This window comes from Heliangelus exortis, chromosome 11 (genome assembly GCF_036169615.1).
Source record: "Heliangelus exortis chromosome 11, bHelExo1.hap1, whole genome shotgun sequence".
Taxonomy (NCBI): domain Eukaryota; kingdom Metazoa; phylum Chordata; class Aves; order Apodiformes; family Trochilidae; genus Heliangelus; species Heliangelus exortis.
This window is the reverse complement of record NC_092432.1, coordinates 10,490,343-10,503,989: the sequence shown is the minus strand read 5'-3', so window position 1 is coordinate 10,503,989 and position 13,647 is coordinate 10,490,343. Positions and strand designations below refer to the sequence as shown.

Sequence of the window (13,647 nt, the reverse complement as noted above, 5' to 3'; positions counted from 1 at the left end):
CGCCGTCCCGTCAGGACATGTCCCTTACCTCGCCCCGCCGGGCCCTGCGCAGGCCGGTCGGAACGCACAGAGGGGCTCTGCCGCGGAGCGCCCCGGCACTACCGCTGCACACCACCGCCTGCCGGCACTCGCGGCTCCCCGCCCCCGAGCTGTCTGTGAGGCGCCGCGGGCGCTGTCACCCCGGGGCAGCCGGCGGATCCCGTCCGCCCGCCGCGCTCAGCCGCCGCAGCCCCGCTCACGGCGCGGCCGGGCAGGCGGGGCCGCCTCCCTGCCGGCGCAGGGGGAGCGCCGCCGCCATGCGCGTCACATCCCTCCGCGCCGCGCTCCGGGCATCGCCGCGGGCGGGGGCCGCGCCTCAACCGAATTCCCTGCGCGCTCCCGCGCCGGGCCCTGCCCCGCGGAGGGCGGCCGGGCAGGCAGGTGGCATCCCCTGCGCGCCCGCGGACCGCCGCGGCCCTTTCCAGCACAGCGCCTGCGCCGCCCGGGCGGGCCTTAGGGTCGGGTCCCGCTCCCGCTGTCTCGCCGCGCAGACCGCACAGGTGGCGCGGAGCTCGGCGGGGGTTGCGCGGTGCGGTGGCGGTAAGCAGCGCCCGGCCTGTCGGCACCCGCGCTTCCTTGGCGGTATCCCGGCGGGATGTTTCCCTCCCTACGCGCGTTTGTGTTCGGTGGATGAATGTGTTGTGCGAGGCAGAGACTGAACTGCGAAAGTCACGAAATCCCCATGTGATGTTTCCATGGACATGCAGCGGTGCCACCTGCACGGGAAGCCTGAGCTGCATGGTCTGCGCTTCAAATTTTAAAACGTCACGAATTTGTATTGTGCAGCCTTTTTTTTTTTTTTCTTTCTCTCCCTGCCAAAGGGACACCAGGGGCTGTGGACACCAGTTCCAACCGCTCCTCTTCGGGCAGTGTCAGGCTGTACAAGTCACAGGCACCTTTTGAACATTCCTGGAAGGATGTTAAGGAGAAACAAACGGCAGCGATCCTGCTGTTGTGTCATTCCATTCATAATTGTGCTGTAACTTAAAATTTTAGTTATATTTTTTTACTTTATTAATTCTGCTGAGAGGTTATTTCCCCTCCTCACTAGTCTGATTAGTAGAAATTTTCCTCTCATTTCCAGCCTGTGCATATTCAGGGCCAGTTTGTATCCACGACCAAATTTGTTACTGCGTCAGTCAGTTCCCTACAGACACAAATTTCTGGAAAAACACACCCGCCTGCCTGAGGGAAAGCACATACCCTGTTTTTTTGACCTGGTTGATGGAATTTACCAAATAAAGATCAGAGAATTGTACATATCTGCTGCATTTTGGAGCAGGGTCCTTTCTGGTCAAGGTCTGATAAGCAGATTCTGGCACACATCAGAGCAGCACTGCAGGACATGGAGCAAACCCCTTCTTGGAATAGGTCCTGTGGGAAGAGAGTTGTGCGTGGTAAATTGGCCATGGGTGGAAATTGCTTACTATTCCTGCTATGATGTCCAAAAATAAACTATGTTCCTCTTTGAGTTCCTTTGCCACTTTACAATGTGGCTGTTCCCTTGAGCATGTAAAATCAAGTTATTCTTCATCAGGTGGCTATAGAGGTGCCATCCATGGTCCTTTCACCCACCTCATAATCTCCCCAGCAGGGTTACCAGTGCAATTGGAGTAGGATGATGAACTGAGGCTCTGAAATGGACCAGAATTTAAAAAAAACAAACGTATTTTAGAGGGTTGGGAAACATCTGTATGTGTAACAGTGATCACAACTTGCACAGACATCCAAATGCCAGTTGAGAAGGCAGCAGAGACAGGATCACAGCTGTGAGCACTTCCATAGGCAGTAAGTCTGGATTAACAGGTTCCCAGCCTGAGCTGCTAAGTCTGACTCCCACACTCTCTTTCACCAGTTTCACCACTTGTACCAGCACGAGTGAGTGAGGACACAGGAATGAACGACTGGCCAGGTAAGAGCTTCCAGAACAACTGCTTGTAAAACTGTCTTAAAATGCTGGACTTTGTGTTGGGGGCTTGGGGGATATGCTCATGCTCTGTTCTGCTGCCCCTCCTGCAGAGGCAAAACCTTCTAGCACTGAGGGGTGGTAAGTTGGGGGGATTTAAAACTCTAAAGCAGTGCACCAAGGTTTGCCAGCTTGCCTTCACTGAATAACTAAAACCAGATTTTTCCAATGGTGTCAAGATGAACCTCTGTAGAGCAGAGTTTTTTTAACAACTTGTTACATGCCCTTTCTTTATTATGACAGACAAGGTTGTACTCTCTCTGGAGTCTTGTTTACTTAATAAGGACAGAGTCTTTAAGAAGCTACCTATTAATGTGAAGTAGCCATTTGTCTTTCTAGCAGTTTGAAATGTAAGAGCTTTCCAGCCTGTGAGCCTCTGATCTTGCTGGGGGCAAAGCATCTCAGCAAGAAAGCTAGAAAGTTGTGTAAAAACTCTGGGCAAGCACCTGGAGATAGAGAGGAAGTGCTGAATTGCTGTAGGATTAGAAGTAACAAATAAGTGCAGGAATATGAGAGAGGGCTATAGAGCAGGGAGAAAGAAAGAAAGCTTACAAGGATATTAAACAATTAATGAACATTGGTGCCCATGGATGGTTGGAAGAGCCAGCAGCTAGAGTCCAGGTTCTTCACAGTCTCCTTCAGGTTGCTGTTGCTGCATAGGAACTATAAATCCAATTCCACTTGTTATGTAGATTATATAATTATATTGGGATGCTCTCAGCATTATTTTCTTCCTGAGTAATTAATACTGTTTCATTGTATAGCTCCATGGGTTATGGAGTTTGCTGTTGTACAGTATCTTATTTTTATGTAGCAATGGTGATGTTAGTATTGACTTTGCAAAACTCCTTGAAATTAAAAATTTAGAGCATCAGGTAACTGGGGGTTTTGTTAGTTTAACCAAATGTTTGCATTCCTTATTATGTGGTTCACTTAACTTCCTATTCAACATTTTTTTTTCTTAGAACAAAACCTTACCTAATCCTTCACAGGATAATTAACCTGGTAATACACTTGGGAAATAGTTACTCTGAAGCAGAGAATATTTTGTAGACAAAAACCCAAAACAAAATGAGAGGTTTTCTACCTATCTCTTTTTTGTAGCATTTGGGTTGATCAATAGTTAAATTTTAACTTGTCTAGAAAATTGATACCAATTTTATATTCCACCCCTTAGTCTATTTCTGCAAGACGTGGGAGAGCCTGGAACAGGCAAAGCAAGAGAACAAATCTGAAACTCCCACATCTCAAGTGATTATCTCACTTGTTCTTACTGGATATTCCATCTGGAAGCTGAGAAGTCTTTCCCACTGAAACTCTTTAAAAAGTCCTTTTTTTTTTTTTTTTACACTGAAAGAATATTATTACTCTAGAGTGCTGGGTGAGATGCAGAGACAGCTACATACACAAAGAGTAGCTCTCAGAAGTTTATTTCCTGAGGAACAAAAGCCAATAATGAATCATCTACTTAAGCCAGGGCACTGGGAACTACACCACAGACGTATCAAATACAGGAGAAAGTATGTCCCCAAGACAGACCACACCGCGGTGCATTCCACTGGTTTTCTTCCTTGGGAAACACCACTCGCTCCATCCTCCTTCTGCCCGACAACTGCTGTTGCCGGTGTGGTGAGTGCCTGGACCTCTGCCGACAGCACAACTCCCTCTCACTTCTACCTCCATCCCTGCCATCCCCACCGCACCATGGCACCCGGGGAGCCGGTCCTTGCCGAGAGCTGACCGCCCGCTCAGGCCGGCGCAGCGGGAGCAGAAGCCCGGAGGAGCTCCCAGGGCGCACGGTACCGAACGTCACCTCCCCTGGGAGGGCGAATCCCTCCTGGGCCCCGTGCCCCACTCCCGCCACATCTCTGCCCGTGGCTTTGGACCGCACCGCCGGCACCAGCCCTCCCCCCGTCCGGGTACCGTCCCGTCCGGGAACCGTCCCGGGGCAGCTCAGCCTCATCCCGCGCCTGAGGAGAGTCGGGGAACAGCGCCCACCGCCGCCGCCATGACACTGCCCCGAGCAGCCGGGGCACACCCTCACTGAGACGCCACTTCCGCATCCCGACCGCTGGCCGTTCTAGCCAGGTGATCTCTCAGGAGACTCTATGGTGCGGTTCCGCCGCTCGGGGTCGGGGTTGCAGCACCGGATCCTCGGTGAGGGCGGCTGAGCCCCCCCTCTCCCGCCCGGACCGGGCCGGCCGAGCCTCTCCGCACAGCCGGGCCCCGTGCACCCGCCACAGTCGCGGCCTCAGCCCAGGCGGTCTCCTGCCCTGCGTTGCGGAGAGCGGCAGCGATGAGCGGAGCGGAGCGGTGTGAGGAGAAGGAGGCGGCTCCGGCCTCGGGTACGTGAGGGGCGGCCGGGCTGGGCCGGACCGGGCCGGGGGGAAGGCGGGTGCCGGGAGGCCCGGGGAGGCGGTCGGGGCAGCCCGGGCTGCGGTCAGGGCTGGGGATACCCCGGGAGTGCTCTGTGGGGCTGTGGCTCCACCGCCTGTCCCGGGCAGCGCGGCCCCGGGTCTGAGGGGGTTGATCCCTCGGGAGCGGGGTGCCGGCTGCTGCCGGGGTTTCCTCCTGTGCCGTGTGGCCTGGAAAGTTTTTAATTTTCTAAGATTTCTGCGTTCAACAAAGCACTGTAGCTTGCCCAGGCCGCATTCGCTGTAACTGGTAACTAAATGGCAAGCTCTGGAGTTCAGTGTGTGGTGTTTCAGTGAGGTCTTTGTCTGTTTTGAGTGGCACGCTAAGACCTTTATTTTATTTAGTAGACCTGGCTTTATTCTCTGACATTGAGAGCAAAGAGTGTGTGTGTATTAATGTTTAGGTATTCTTGATGTGTAGCCACAACAGCTCTCCTTGCCCCTTTTCTTTCCTCAGCAGACTGCAGTACTTGGATTTTTTCTTTTTATATGTTTTTGGAGAATACTCTTATTTTGCTCTTTCTATTCTACTGTCATTCAGGTAAAACTGTTCACCAGGAAGCTTATGATAGGTAACTGGGAATAAGAAAAGGATAAAGACAGTGATGAAAAAAGCACCAATTAGTTGATAAAGTGCAAATAATCCTGAATTCAGTATTGAAATGCTTTTAGTTCTTAAACAGGAATACATAATTGCTCTCGGTGAAACCTGATCTGTGACATTCAATCTCACTGTTCTGTGGTGTAGGTCCTAGTGATGCATCTCCAGATGAAGGAGTAGTAGAAGATCTGCCTTTGATAGATGAAAAAGCTGTGGAGCAGCTCACTGAAGGATTGATTTCTCATTATCTGCCTGATCTTCAGCGATCAAAATCATCACTGCAGGAACTTACGTATGCAAAATTTTAAAAACAACTTCTTAATATGCTTTGTTTTGCAGCTTTTTTCAATACAATGCTCCAGCTACCCTTAACTGGAATGCAGTTTCTTGTAGCATTTTTGTGTTCTGACTATAGCATCCTGAATAGTTCAGTGATCTGTATTCCACTGGGGTGTATATAAGTTGCAGTGTGGCCAGTCAGAACTTTGACTGAGGAGTGTGTAATGCCAAAGCACTGAAATCCCCTAGGCAATATATAGCAGGAGACATGTATATTTTTTAAATACCCACTTTTGTAGTGGAAAATCTGCTGAAAACTTGATGTATTTTGTTTACAGAGGTGCAGTTCAGATGCAGGGCATCTTGTAGCCCAGCCTAAACTGTACTGCAAAAGACACACTTAGAAAATCTAATTAAGGAGCTAAACAGATAAGAACTGCTTGTGCATTGGCATCTCACTGACAAGTGAAAATAGTTTATTTGAAATGCAGACTGTATCTGCCATGGATGCAAAGATACGGGAAAGGGCTTCACATGGAACCATCTTGGGTTTTGCAGGTTTGGGTTTTACCATGCATGGTGTGGTTATGTAGCTGCCAAGGACAGCCTGTGTCTGGAAAGACTTGAGCTGATTTTTGTGAGATGGAAGACCCTTGATAAGCACCAAGGATCCACACAAGTTCTATACAGAAACAATTCAGTCCTGCAGCATGACACAAGAGGCAACTGAGTGGAAAGTCAAGAGCTAATTGATTTTCCCTTTGTTCAGCCCGGAGGGTTTACTCATTGCAGCCTGCAAAGTGCCTGTTCAGGATTTTCTGATATTCATCCTGGATATCTTATGTTGTATGATGCCAGCTGAATGTGTGTGTATTCAGCTGGGGGATTTCTAAAACCATTTACTTGTGTCTCTATTGAAATAACCTAGCAGTGCACAAGTAGAGTCTGGTATTCCATGTGCTATTTATGGTATTGATACTGTTATGATAAAAAAGTAATATTTATTTGAAAGGATGGTTGAAAAGCATATCTGCTGCTTTACTGTGGTTTTGTGCATCCTTTTTCTTTCAGACAGAACCAAGTGGTATTACTAGAAACATTAGAACAAGAAATTGCAAAATTCAAAGAGTGTAACTCAATTGTTGATATCAATGCCTTGGTAAGTATTATTAATCCTTTCTTAACTCTTTACTGGTATAGATTTTCCTGCAGAAACATTAGTAACAACTTGTAGATTTTACTTGTTCTAAGCGACCTACAGAAGGAGAACCAACTCGTTCAGATATTTGGGACAAATTGTTGCTGGAGAGGGTGCAGAACCAACTTATTTTCCTGAAGTAGGAAGTGCACTGGGAACAAAGGGCAGGCTCAGTCAGCCAGTGGTAGTAAGTCTAGTTGTTCAAAACCAGTAGCCAAAGCAAATGTCTGCTGTTTTTCAGAGAACTGAGGCTCCAGCATGAGCTCTGTGCACCTCTCCAGACTAGCAGGAAGGGTGTATGAAGCATTAATACATGGTGCTTACAATGGTAATATTTTTATTCTGTTTAACTAATCTTAATTCAATAGGTTACTGGGTGAACCTCTTGAAATATGGCAGTTTTCGATATTAACACATGTAGTATCTCTGTATAAAACTTGAACATGTTTAATTATCAAACTGTTCTGGTAACCACTGTTTTGGTTGCTGTTTTGCTGTGTGGCTTTATAAAACATCTCTTCCAACTTGACAGTTGCTGCTTAAACTGATGGTTTTTTAAGTTTTCAGAAGCCAAGCACTATCACAACAAGTTAGTGAACATTAGAAATGAAATGATGATGCTCCATGAGAAGACATCAAAGTTAAAAGTGAGTGGGATAAATACTTTTACTTTCCAACATAAAAGTCAAGAATACATAATTTAATATCCAGCTTTATTTTGGATGGATGCTGAAATGCTGATTAAAGTACATTCTTCAGTCCTTTTCGTAAATGGATGTCATCAGTAGAGCCAAACCATGTGTGTTTTTAAACTTGCACTTCTATCTGTGCTCAAATAATTTGGGCATCTGAATCACTTGGTAGCAAATCTTGGTGTTGTCCTCATGTCCGAGTGAGATCAGAATCATGCTTTGTTCTGTTGCTTAATTCACTCTATTCTGACAAGTTCCCTTTGTTGTTTCTATGCCTTTTTGATAAAAACTAGATTGTAAAACATGTCAGAATTTCTCCTTCTATTAAATGCAGTAGTTTTAAGTAGCATGAGTTCACTGACTCCATGCTGTATGAGCAGCCTCTGGTTACATTCTAGCAAGATCAGTCCTTCAGTGTGTTCAACAAAAGGATTTTCTCTTGTAGGCACTAAAGCACACTACTTACTTTCTCTGGGATACAGAAAAGATTACTTTAGTGACAGTGATTTTGTGTTTAACTCAGGTATGTCACAGAGTTTCCCTTTCTGACTGGCCAGTAAGGTGGAAGTAGGAAGGAGGAAGAGAAAGCACACAGTTTATGCAACATTCAGTCATAAGCAGAGTGTATTGGAGAAGAGAATGTTAAGTGAATATAAGGGATTCTGTTTGTAGCTCCAACTTAAATACAGCTACAAAAATTATAATTATTTTCTTGTCTTTTCTGTTTAGAAAAGAGCACTTAAGCTGCAACAGAAGAAACAGAAGGAAGAACTAGAACGTGAGCAGCAGCGTGAGAAGGAGCTTGAAAGAGAGAAGCAGTTAACAGCAAAACCTGCCAGGAGGACTTGAAACCAGAGCATGCAGCAATTTTTCCAAGTTAATAACTTCTGCATTCTCTGGATTAAGGCAAATTTTGCTTAAACTGGGCTATAGCTGTTACTAGCAATAGTCTACTCCATGATATTATAAATTCTAGAATGGTAATAATGGAACTCAGAACACTCAGGTTGCCTTCTTTAGTAATGCTATGCAGTTTGATAATATAACAATGTAAGTTAATTATATGTATATGTATATAGAAGACTTAGGCATCATATTTTTTTTCCATATTTTCTTCTAGTGTTTAGAATTCTGACTGATATTTGATGACTGACATACATTTTTTTCAGCCAAAATACAGTATACTAGTTAAAGTTTAGTTCTCATCCCTGAACTTCAGTGACTGCCTGTTTCATTGGAGCTGCTTTGATTCAGGCAGTAGGGATCTCTCTCTTTTTTTTTTGCCTTGGCACATAAATACCAAATTTCTCTGCAGCCTTAGTTTGGTCTGTCTCTAGTGAACTAAAAAAACTTCCAAATTTACAGTGTATTTACCTGAATGCTCACGTTGTTAGAGCACTCTTACTTTTTTGTCTTCAAATAGCTTAAGAACAGCTTTAAAGTAAATTCTGAATAATTTCCCAGCTGAACTGGTAGGGAGGGAGAAGCAGAGCACTAAAGATATTCTAAATTGATGTGTGCACAATGCAAATATTAATAAATTTGTGCTTCCACAAACATTTGAGTTTCTATAATGATTCAACAGGAAGACTCTGGTCTAAGCAAATCTCTGTGGGATCAGAAGTTGTAGTTTCTTTATTTTGCATGACAAAATAAAGTATAACCAAAACTAAACAATTTTTACTTCATTGAAATTCGGTTACTTGTAGGAAAAACTACTACATCTAATTTTTTTCCCTAACACATTATTTATTTGCACTTTAGGTTTATGTAAGAGAATTTTTATTGCACTGTCCTCACCCAAATTGGTGACTGTTGGTGTATACTGATGGTAAACATGGAATGGAGGTTGATATCAAGGTAATTGCTTTCTTGCAGCACCTGGTGTAAACTCAGTTTCAAATGAATGTAGATGTTATCGGGACTGGTGAAAGAGCTTTATTTGTTTCTACAATGTAACAAACTAATTACTTTTTCTGTGTTACTTTTTTAAAGTTGTAATTTCAGTGGTGAGTTTTGAAGTAAGATGGAGGTAAGCTGTGTAAAGTTTTCCATAAAATATATAAGGTGTAAGAGGGTCACAGTGTCCTCTCAGGGGGGTTTTCTTCCATTTTAGGTGACTTACCTCGTGTACACCTGCCTGGACTCTTCTGTATTAAAATTTTCTGCACTTCTACTTTCCTGTCCATGAATATTTGTCATATTTTCCTGTGAAAGACATACTCTAATGATTAATAATCCAGCATGCAAGGTAAACTGGGATGATGTTTTGAGGCCAGGAAAACAAATTACTTAAAGTAGTCTGAAGAGACACTGAAATGCTGTTATTGAAGCAGAAACAGATTAAAACTTTCCACTGGTACTTTTCCTTTAAGTTGATGTGTGTCTGTAAATTGCCAGTGGATTGTTAAGCTGTGCTGTGGTTTGTGTATATTTCTAAGAATTTCTGCAGTTCACTTTTGGAGCAGAATGTACATAACTAAATATTGCTTAAATATTTTATTTTGTAATGTAATTTCAAATTAACATCTGGGAATGTAAGCAGTTCTTATTAAAGTTTAACATGGAACTACATGCCTCAGTATTCAAATTGGGATTAAATTCCTGGGCTATTTCCTGATTAGTGTTTCCTCATCTAGAGTCCAGTTTAGTGTTTCAAGTTATGGTCTCTTTCTGTGAAGATCCGTGGGGTTTTTGCTTGTTTTGTTTCAAAAATCAAGGCTATTTTTACTGGTAATGCTGAATTCTAAGCATAGAAATCGATGCCTTTGCATTTTCATATTTTGGTGTTTCCTCCTGTGTAAATACAGCCTGCAAGGATAATAATAGAGCAATTAATATTAATTTTTCTACCCCACTAACTGAAATGTTTCAGCCCTTCAGTGCTCAGCTGAAATTGCTCATTTTCTAGTTTCTAAAATTACATAAAGGTCATATTGGTAAAATATGTATGAGAATGTATGTTCTATTCTGCTTTTCTTCTTCTTCTTCTACTTATCTTGGTTTTACTACTGCTTCTTTTTTTGTTATAAAAGCAGATGCTATTGATTTAGAAGTATACCAGAAGAAGAACTACCCCCAAGAAAAAAACATTGATGATGATGTGAGGAAATTACTGTTTTTCTTCTACATGAGCCGGTTTTACTAGAATTCATTTGAGACTGTGCTCACTATCAGGTAGGCACTTCCCATGGAAGAATAATCAGTCTGATCTTAGATATGTGGGTGATGTCCTGTGGAAATGTCAGTATAATTAGCAGGCCAGGAGGTGCATGCCCTGAGGTTCCCAGGAAAGCCCAGTGGCCTGGTGAGCAGGAAGGGACCCATCAGTCCCACAGCCACCCTGGGGTGTTGGTGGCCCTGAGGAGCTCTGCAATCAGGCAGTGTATGCCCAGCCCTCATGCAGCAGCTTCCACCCTCTCACCCTGCCTGGACTTTACTGTTATGGAAGGGTTAGGCAGCACTTTGCAGCTGCAGGAGGGCTTTGTGCTACAGGTGAGTAGTTTCATGGTTGGTTTATGTGTTCTGTTTCTAAGTTAAGGTATTCATTTAAGTCATTTCTTAAAATTGCAGACAATCTCTGTAAGAATTCTGTGGGGAAATATGCATGGGAGTATAAAATACTTTAAAGAAATGCTAAAAATATATGTTTAAAATACAAAAACAAACAAAACCCACCAACAACTATTAATATATGTGCCAACTTCTGTGCAAGCAGACAGGGAAAAAATTGGTTGTTTCCACTTGTTTCCCTGACAGGAAATTGATAGGTGGGTTTTTAAACACAGGCAAAACAAGTTGTTGTAATTCAGATGTTAAGTGCTGTGGCCTCAACTCCAACAACCTCTGTACTAGACAGGGAATGTCTGTGAGAACAGGGGGAAATTGTCAGGCTTGACTCTGATTATTGGCCTTCAGACATGAGCTGAGAAAAGCAACTGAAGCTGCTTTCCTACAAATCGAAGCACAAAGTAACACAGAGCACCAGACAAGTGGCACAGGCAAGCTATGAGTATTGGGCAGTTTGCCACTGCCAGGTGGTGAGGAATGGCAGTGCATTTGTGCTGGACAGGATTACAGCTGTGCAGCAGGGAGAGAGAAACTGTTCTTGTTGGAAGCAGAGAATGTGATTGCAATGTGTGTGCCATGATGCTCCAGGGAGCTGATGCATGGACTGCTTCACCAACAGGCACCCTGCAGAATGCCTCCTTCCCTTCTGCTTCTCAAGTGCACACAGACTGTGGAACAGCCTTGTGGTGTCTTCCCATTTAACTCCTCAAGACTTTTTCCCTATTCTTTGTAGCCTTCTAAAACTATATAATTAAACTAAGAACTTCCAAAACTACTAACCAGCAGATCAGTTTTACCTGTGCAGAAACTGTGTCAAGAGGGGAAGGCTGAGTCTGAGAAGGAAGTGGGCTGACATGTGGTTTGGATCTCCTGCTTGATGCATATAAGTTGGCACAAGTAATTTTGTCTGTGTATGCTACTTGGCATTCATCTTTGTGTGACCTTTTTTGGTTTGAGAAATGTAACATAGTGGAAGAACAGCTTTTTTCACTTCATGCTGTCTCGCCATGCCATAAATCAAAGGACCTATAAAGCTTTAGGGGAGAACATTTTAAAGCTTTGCACATCAGTGGGCTGCAGTTAGCTGGGTAGAAAGAAGGAACTGGCTTTCTGCTTGTACTTCAACTGAAAGGATCCTCTTTCTCCATGTATCCAGATGAGTTATGCTCTGCTTTTAGTTTACGACTCTGATAGTCTGATTTCCTTTTGTTTCTGAATATTTTTTCTAAAGGGGGAGATTAGGTTTAGACTCAATCTTAGAAGGAAGCTCTTCAGTATATGGGTGGTGAGACTCTGGAACAGATTGCCCAGGAAGTTGTGGATGCCACCTCCCTGGAGGTGTTCAAGGCCAGGCTGGATGAGGCTTTGAGCAACCTTGTCTAGTTGAGATGCAGCCCTGCCCATCGCAGGGAGGTTGGAATGAATGATTTCTAGGGTCCCTACCAACCTAAGCCATTCTGTGATTCCAGACTTAAATCTGATTTTTGAGGTGGCAAGCTGGAAGAGCGGTTGCTTTGAAGGTGGTAGGACATAAAGGAAAAAAACATTAACAGAAACCTTCAGACAAAGCTTATGTGGTGCTGAAATCTGCTCAGCTTTCCTTTGAATGCTAGCAGCTCCGATAAGGGGTTTTGCACCTTTAGATGAGATGGGATACCAGACAAAGTTAGCGGCACGGGCTGCCCGGCGGGGCAACCACGGGGCTGCACCGTACTCAGGCCCAGGGCGGGTCCAGCCCCGGCTTTTGCCCGGCGGCCGGGCAGCACCTGGCGCTGCCGGACTCCGCCCCGCCGCTCCCGCTGACAGAACCCGGCGCTTATCGAGGCCGGGGCGGCGGCGCGGTCCTTGCCCCCGCGCCCCTCCTCAGCGTTCGGCTGTCGGCGCAACAGGCAGGCAAGGGCCGGGAACCGCTGCCGGGGGGGATCTGAGGGAGCGGGGAGGGCGGGGACCTGCCCTGGCGAGCAGGGCCGAGGGGGTCAGACCTGCCGTGAGAGCCGGGGTCTGGAGTTGGCTCTGCCCGGCGGGGCGGAGGGGCAGAGCGGGGCGGCCTGGTGTGAGTTCCCGCGGGGCCGCGGCTGCCAGAGGCAGGCGGGAGGGCGGGAGCCACCGGCCCCGGGGCGGGAGGGTTCGGCCCGGCCATGCCCGGCGGGGCAGCCTGTGGGCCTCGGGTTCTGCGCCGGCAGCGGTGGCCTCGGGGACCGAGATGCCGGGGAAGCGCCTTTGCTTTGGGGCTTCCCCCAGGACCGGGCACCTGGGCTCGGGGGTGCCCGAGGAGAGTTTGCGGCGCCCGCAGCCATCGCTGCTCACAGCTGACGCGTCCCCCGCAGTAGCGGGCGCTGCCTTCTGTGAACCTCACCTGGGGCAAGGTTCTGGGGTCTGGGTGTACCGAAAGCTGTCACCTGCCAGCACTGTGCTGGCTTTCCCTCACGCCTCGGGGTGTCCGACCTGTGTGTCAGGAAGACCCCCGTGAGCAGGGACCTGCCGGGTGGCCGCTCCCGTGGCGTGTCGGGCGTGTGGGTTTTGCAACGTCGGGGTTTAACCTGCACACCTTGTTTAAACTGCTAATCCGTGGCCAGCTGTTTAGGGGATAGCTGCAATGATCTTTACTCTTGCTAGCTAAACTTTTCTAATTTCATTTGTTCTGACTCCCTGCAACAGATTGTACATATCATGGCTTGATAAAGTAGTCAGTCTTGGGAGCAGAGCATATGATAGATTCTCCAGAGAGGAAAAAATGTGTCATGCTTCAGTTAAATATTTAATCTGGATACTACTTGTGTCTCTCAAGGTTTATTTACTGGTTAGGAATCTGTAGTCCTGACAAGAGGATGCTTGCAACACTCAGTATACTGCACATCCTTTGAGTCTGAGGATGTACCTGTTCTGTG

General features: G+C 46.1%; 2 protein-coding genes across 2 annotated transcripts; both read left to right on the top strand.

Moving 5' to 3' along the window:
- The first annotated feature begins 17 nt into the window (after positions 1-17).
- On the top strand, positions 18-4,017 carry LOC139800891 (uncharacterized). Its single transcript, XM_071754485.1, has 3 exons — positions 18-573; positions 1,895-1,951; positions 3,479-4,017. Exons 1-3 carry the CDS (start codon positions 18-20, stop codon positions 4,015-4,017), a joined length of 1,152 nt encoding a protein of 383 aa, XP_071610586.1.
- Positions 4,018-4,080: 63 nt separating this feature from the next.
- BLOC1S6 (biogenesis of lysosomal organelles complex 1 subunit 6) lies at positions 4,081-9,761 on the top strand. Its single transcript, XM_071754487.1, has 5 exons — positions 4,081-4,350; positions 5,168-5,312; positions 6,371-6,458; positions 7,058-7,144; positions 7,919-9,761. The coding sequence occupies exons 1-5, from the start codon at positions 4,302-4,304 to the stop codon at positions 8,036-8,038; spliced, it is 489 nt and encodes a 162-aa protein (XP_071610588.1). The 5' UTR covers positions 4,081-4,301; the 3' UTR covers positions 8,039-9,761.
- Positions 9,762-13,647: the final 3,886 nt, after the last annotated feature.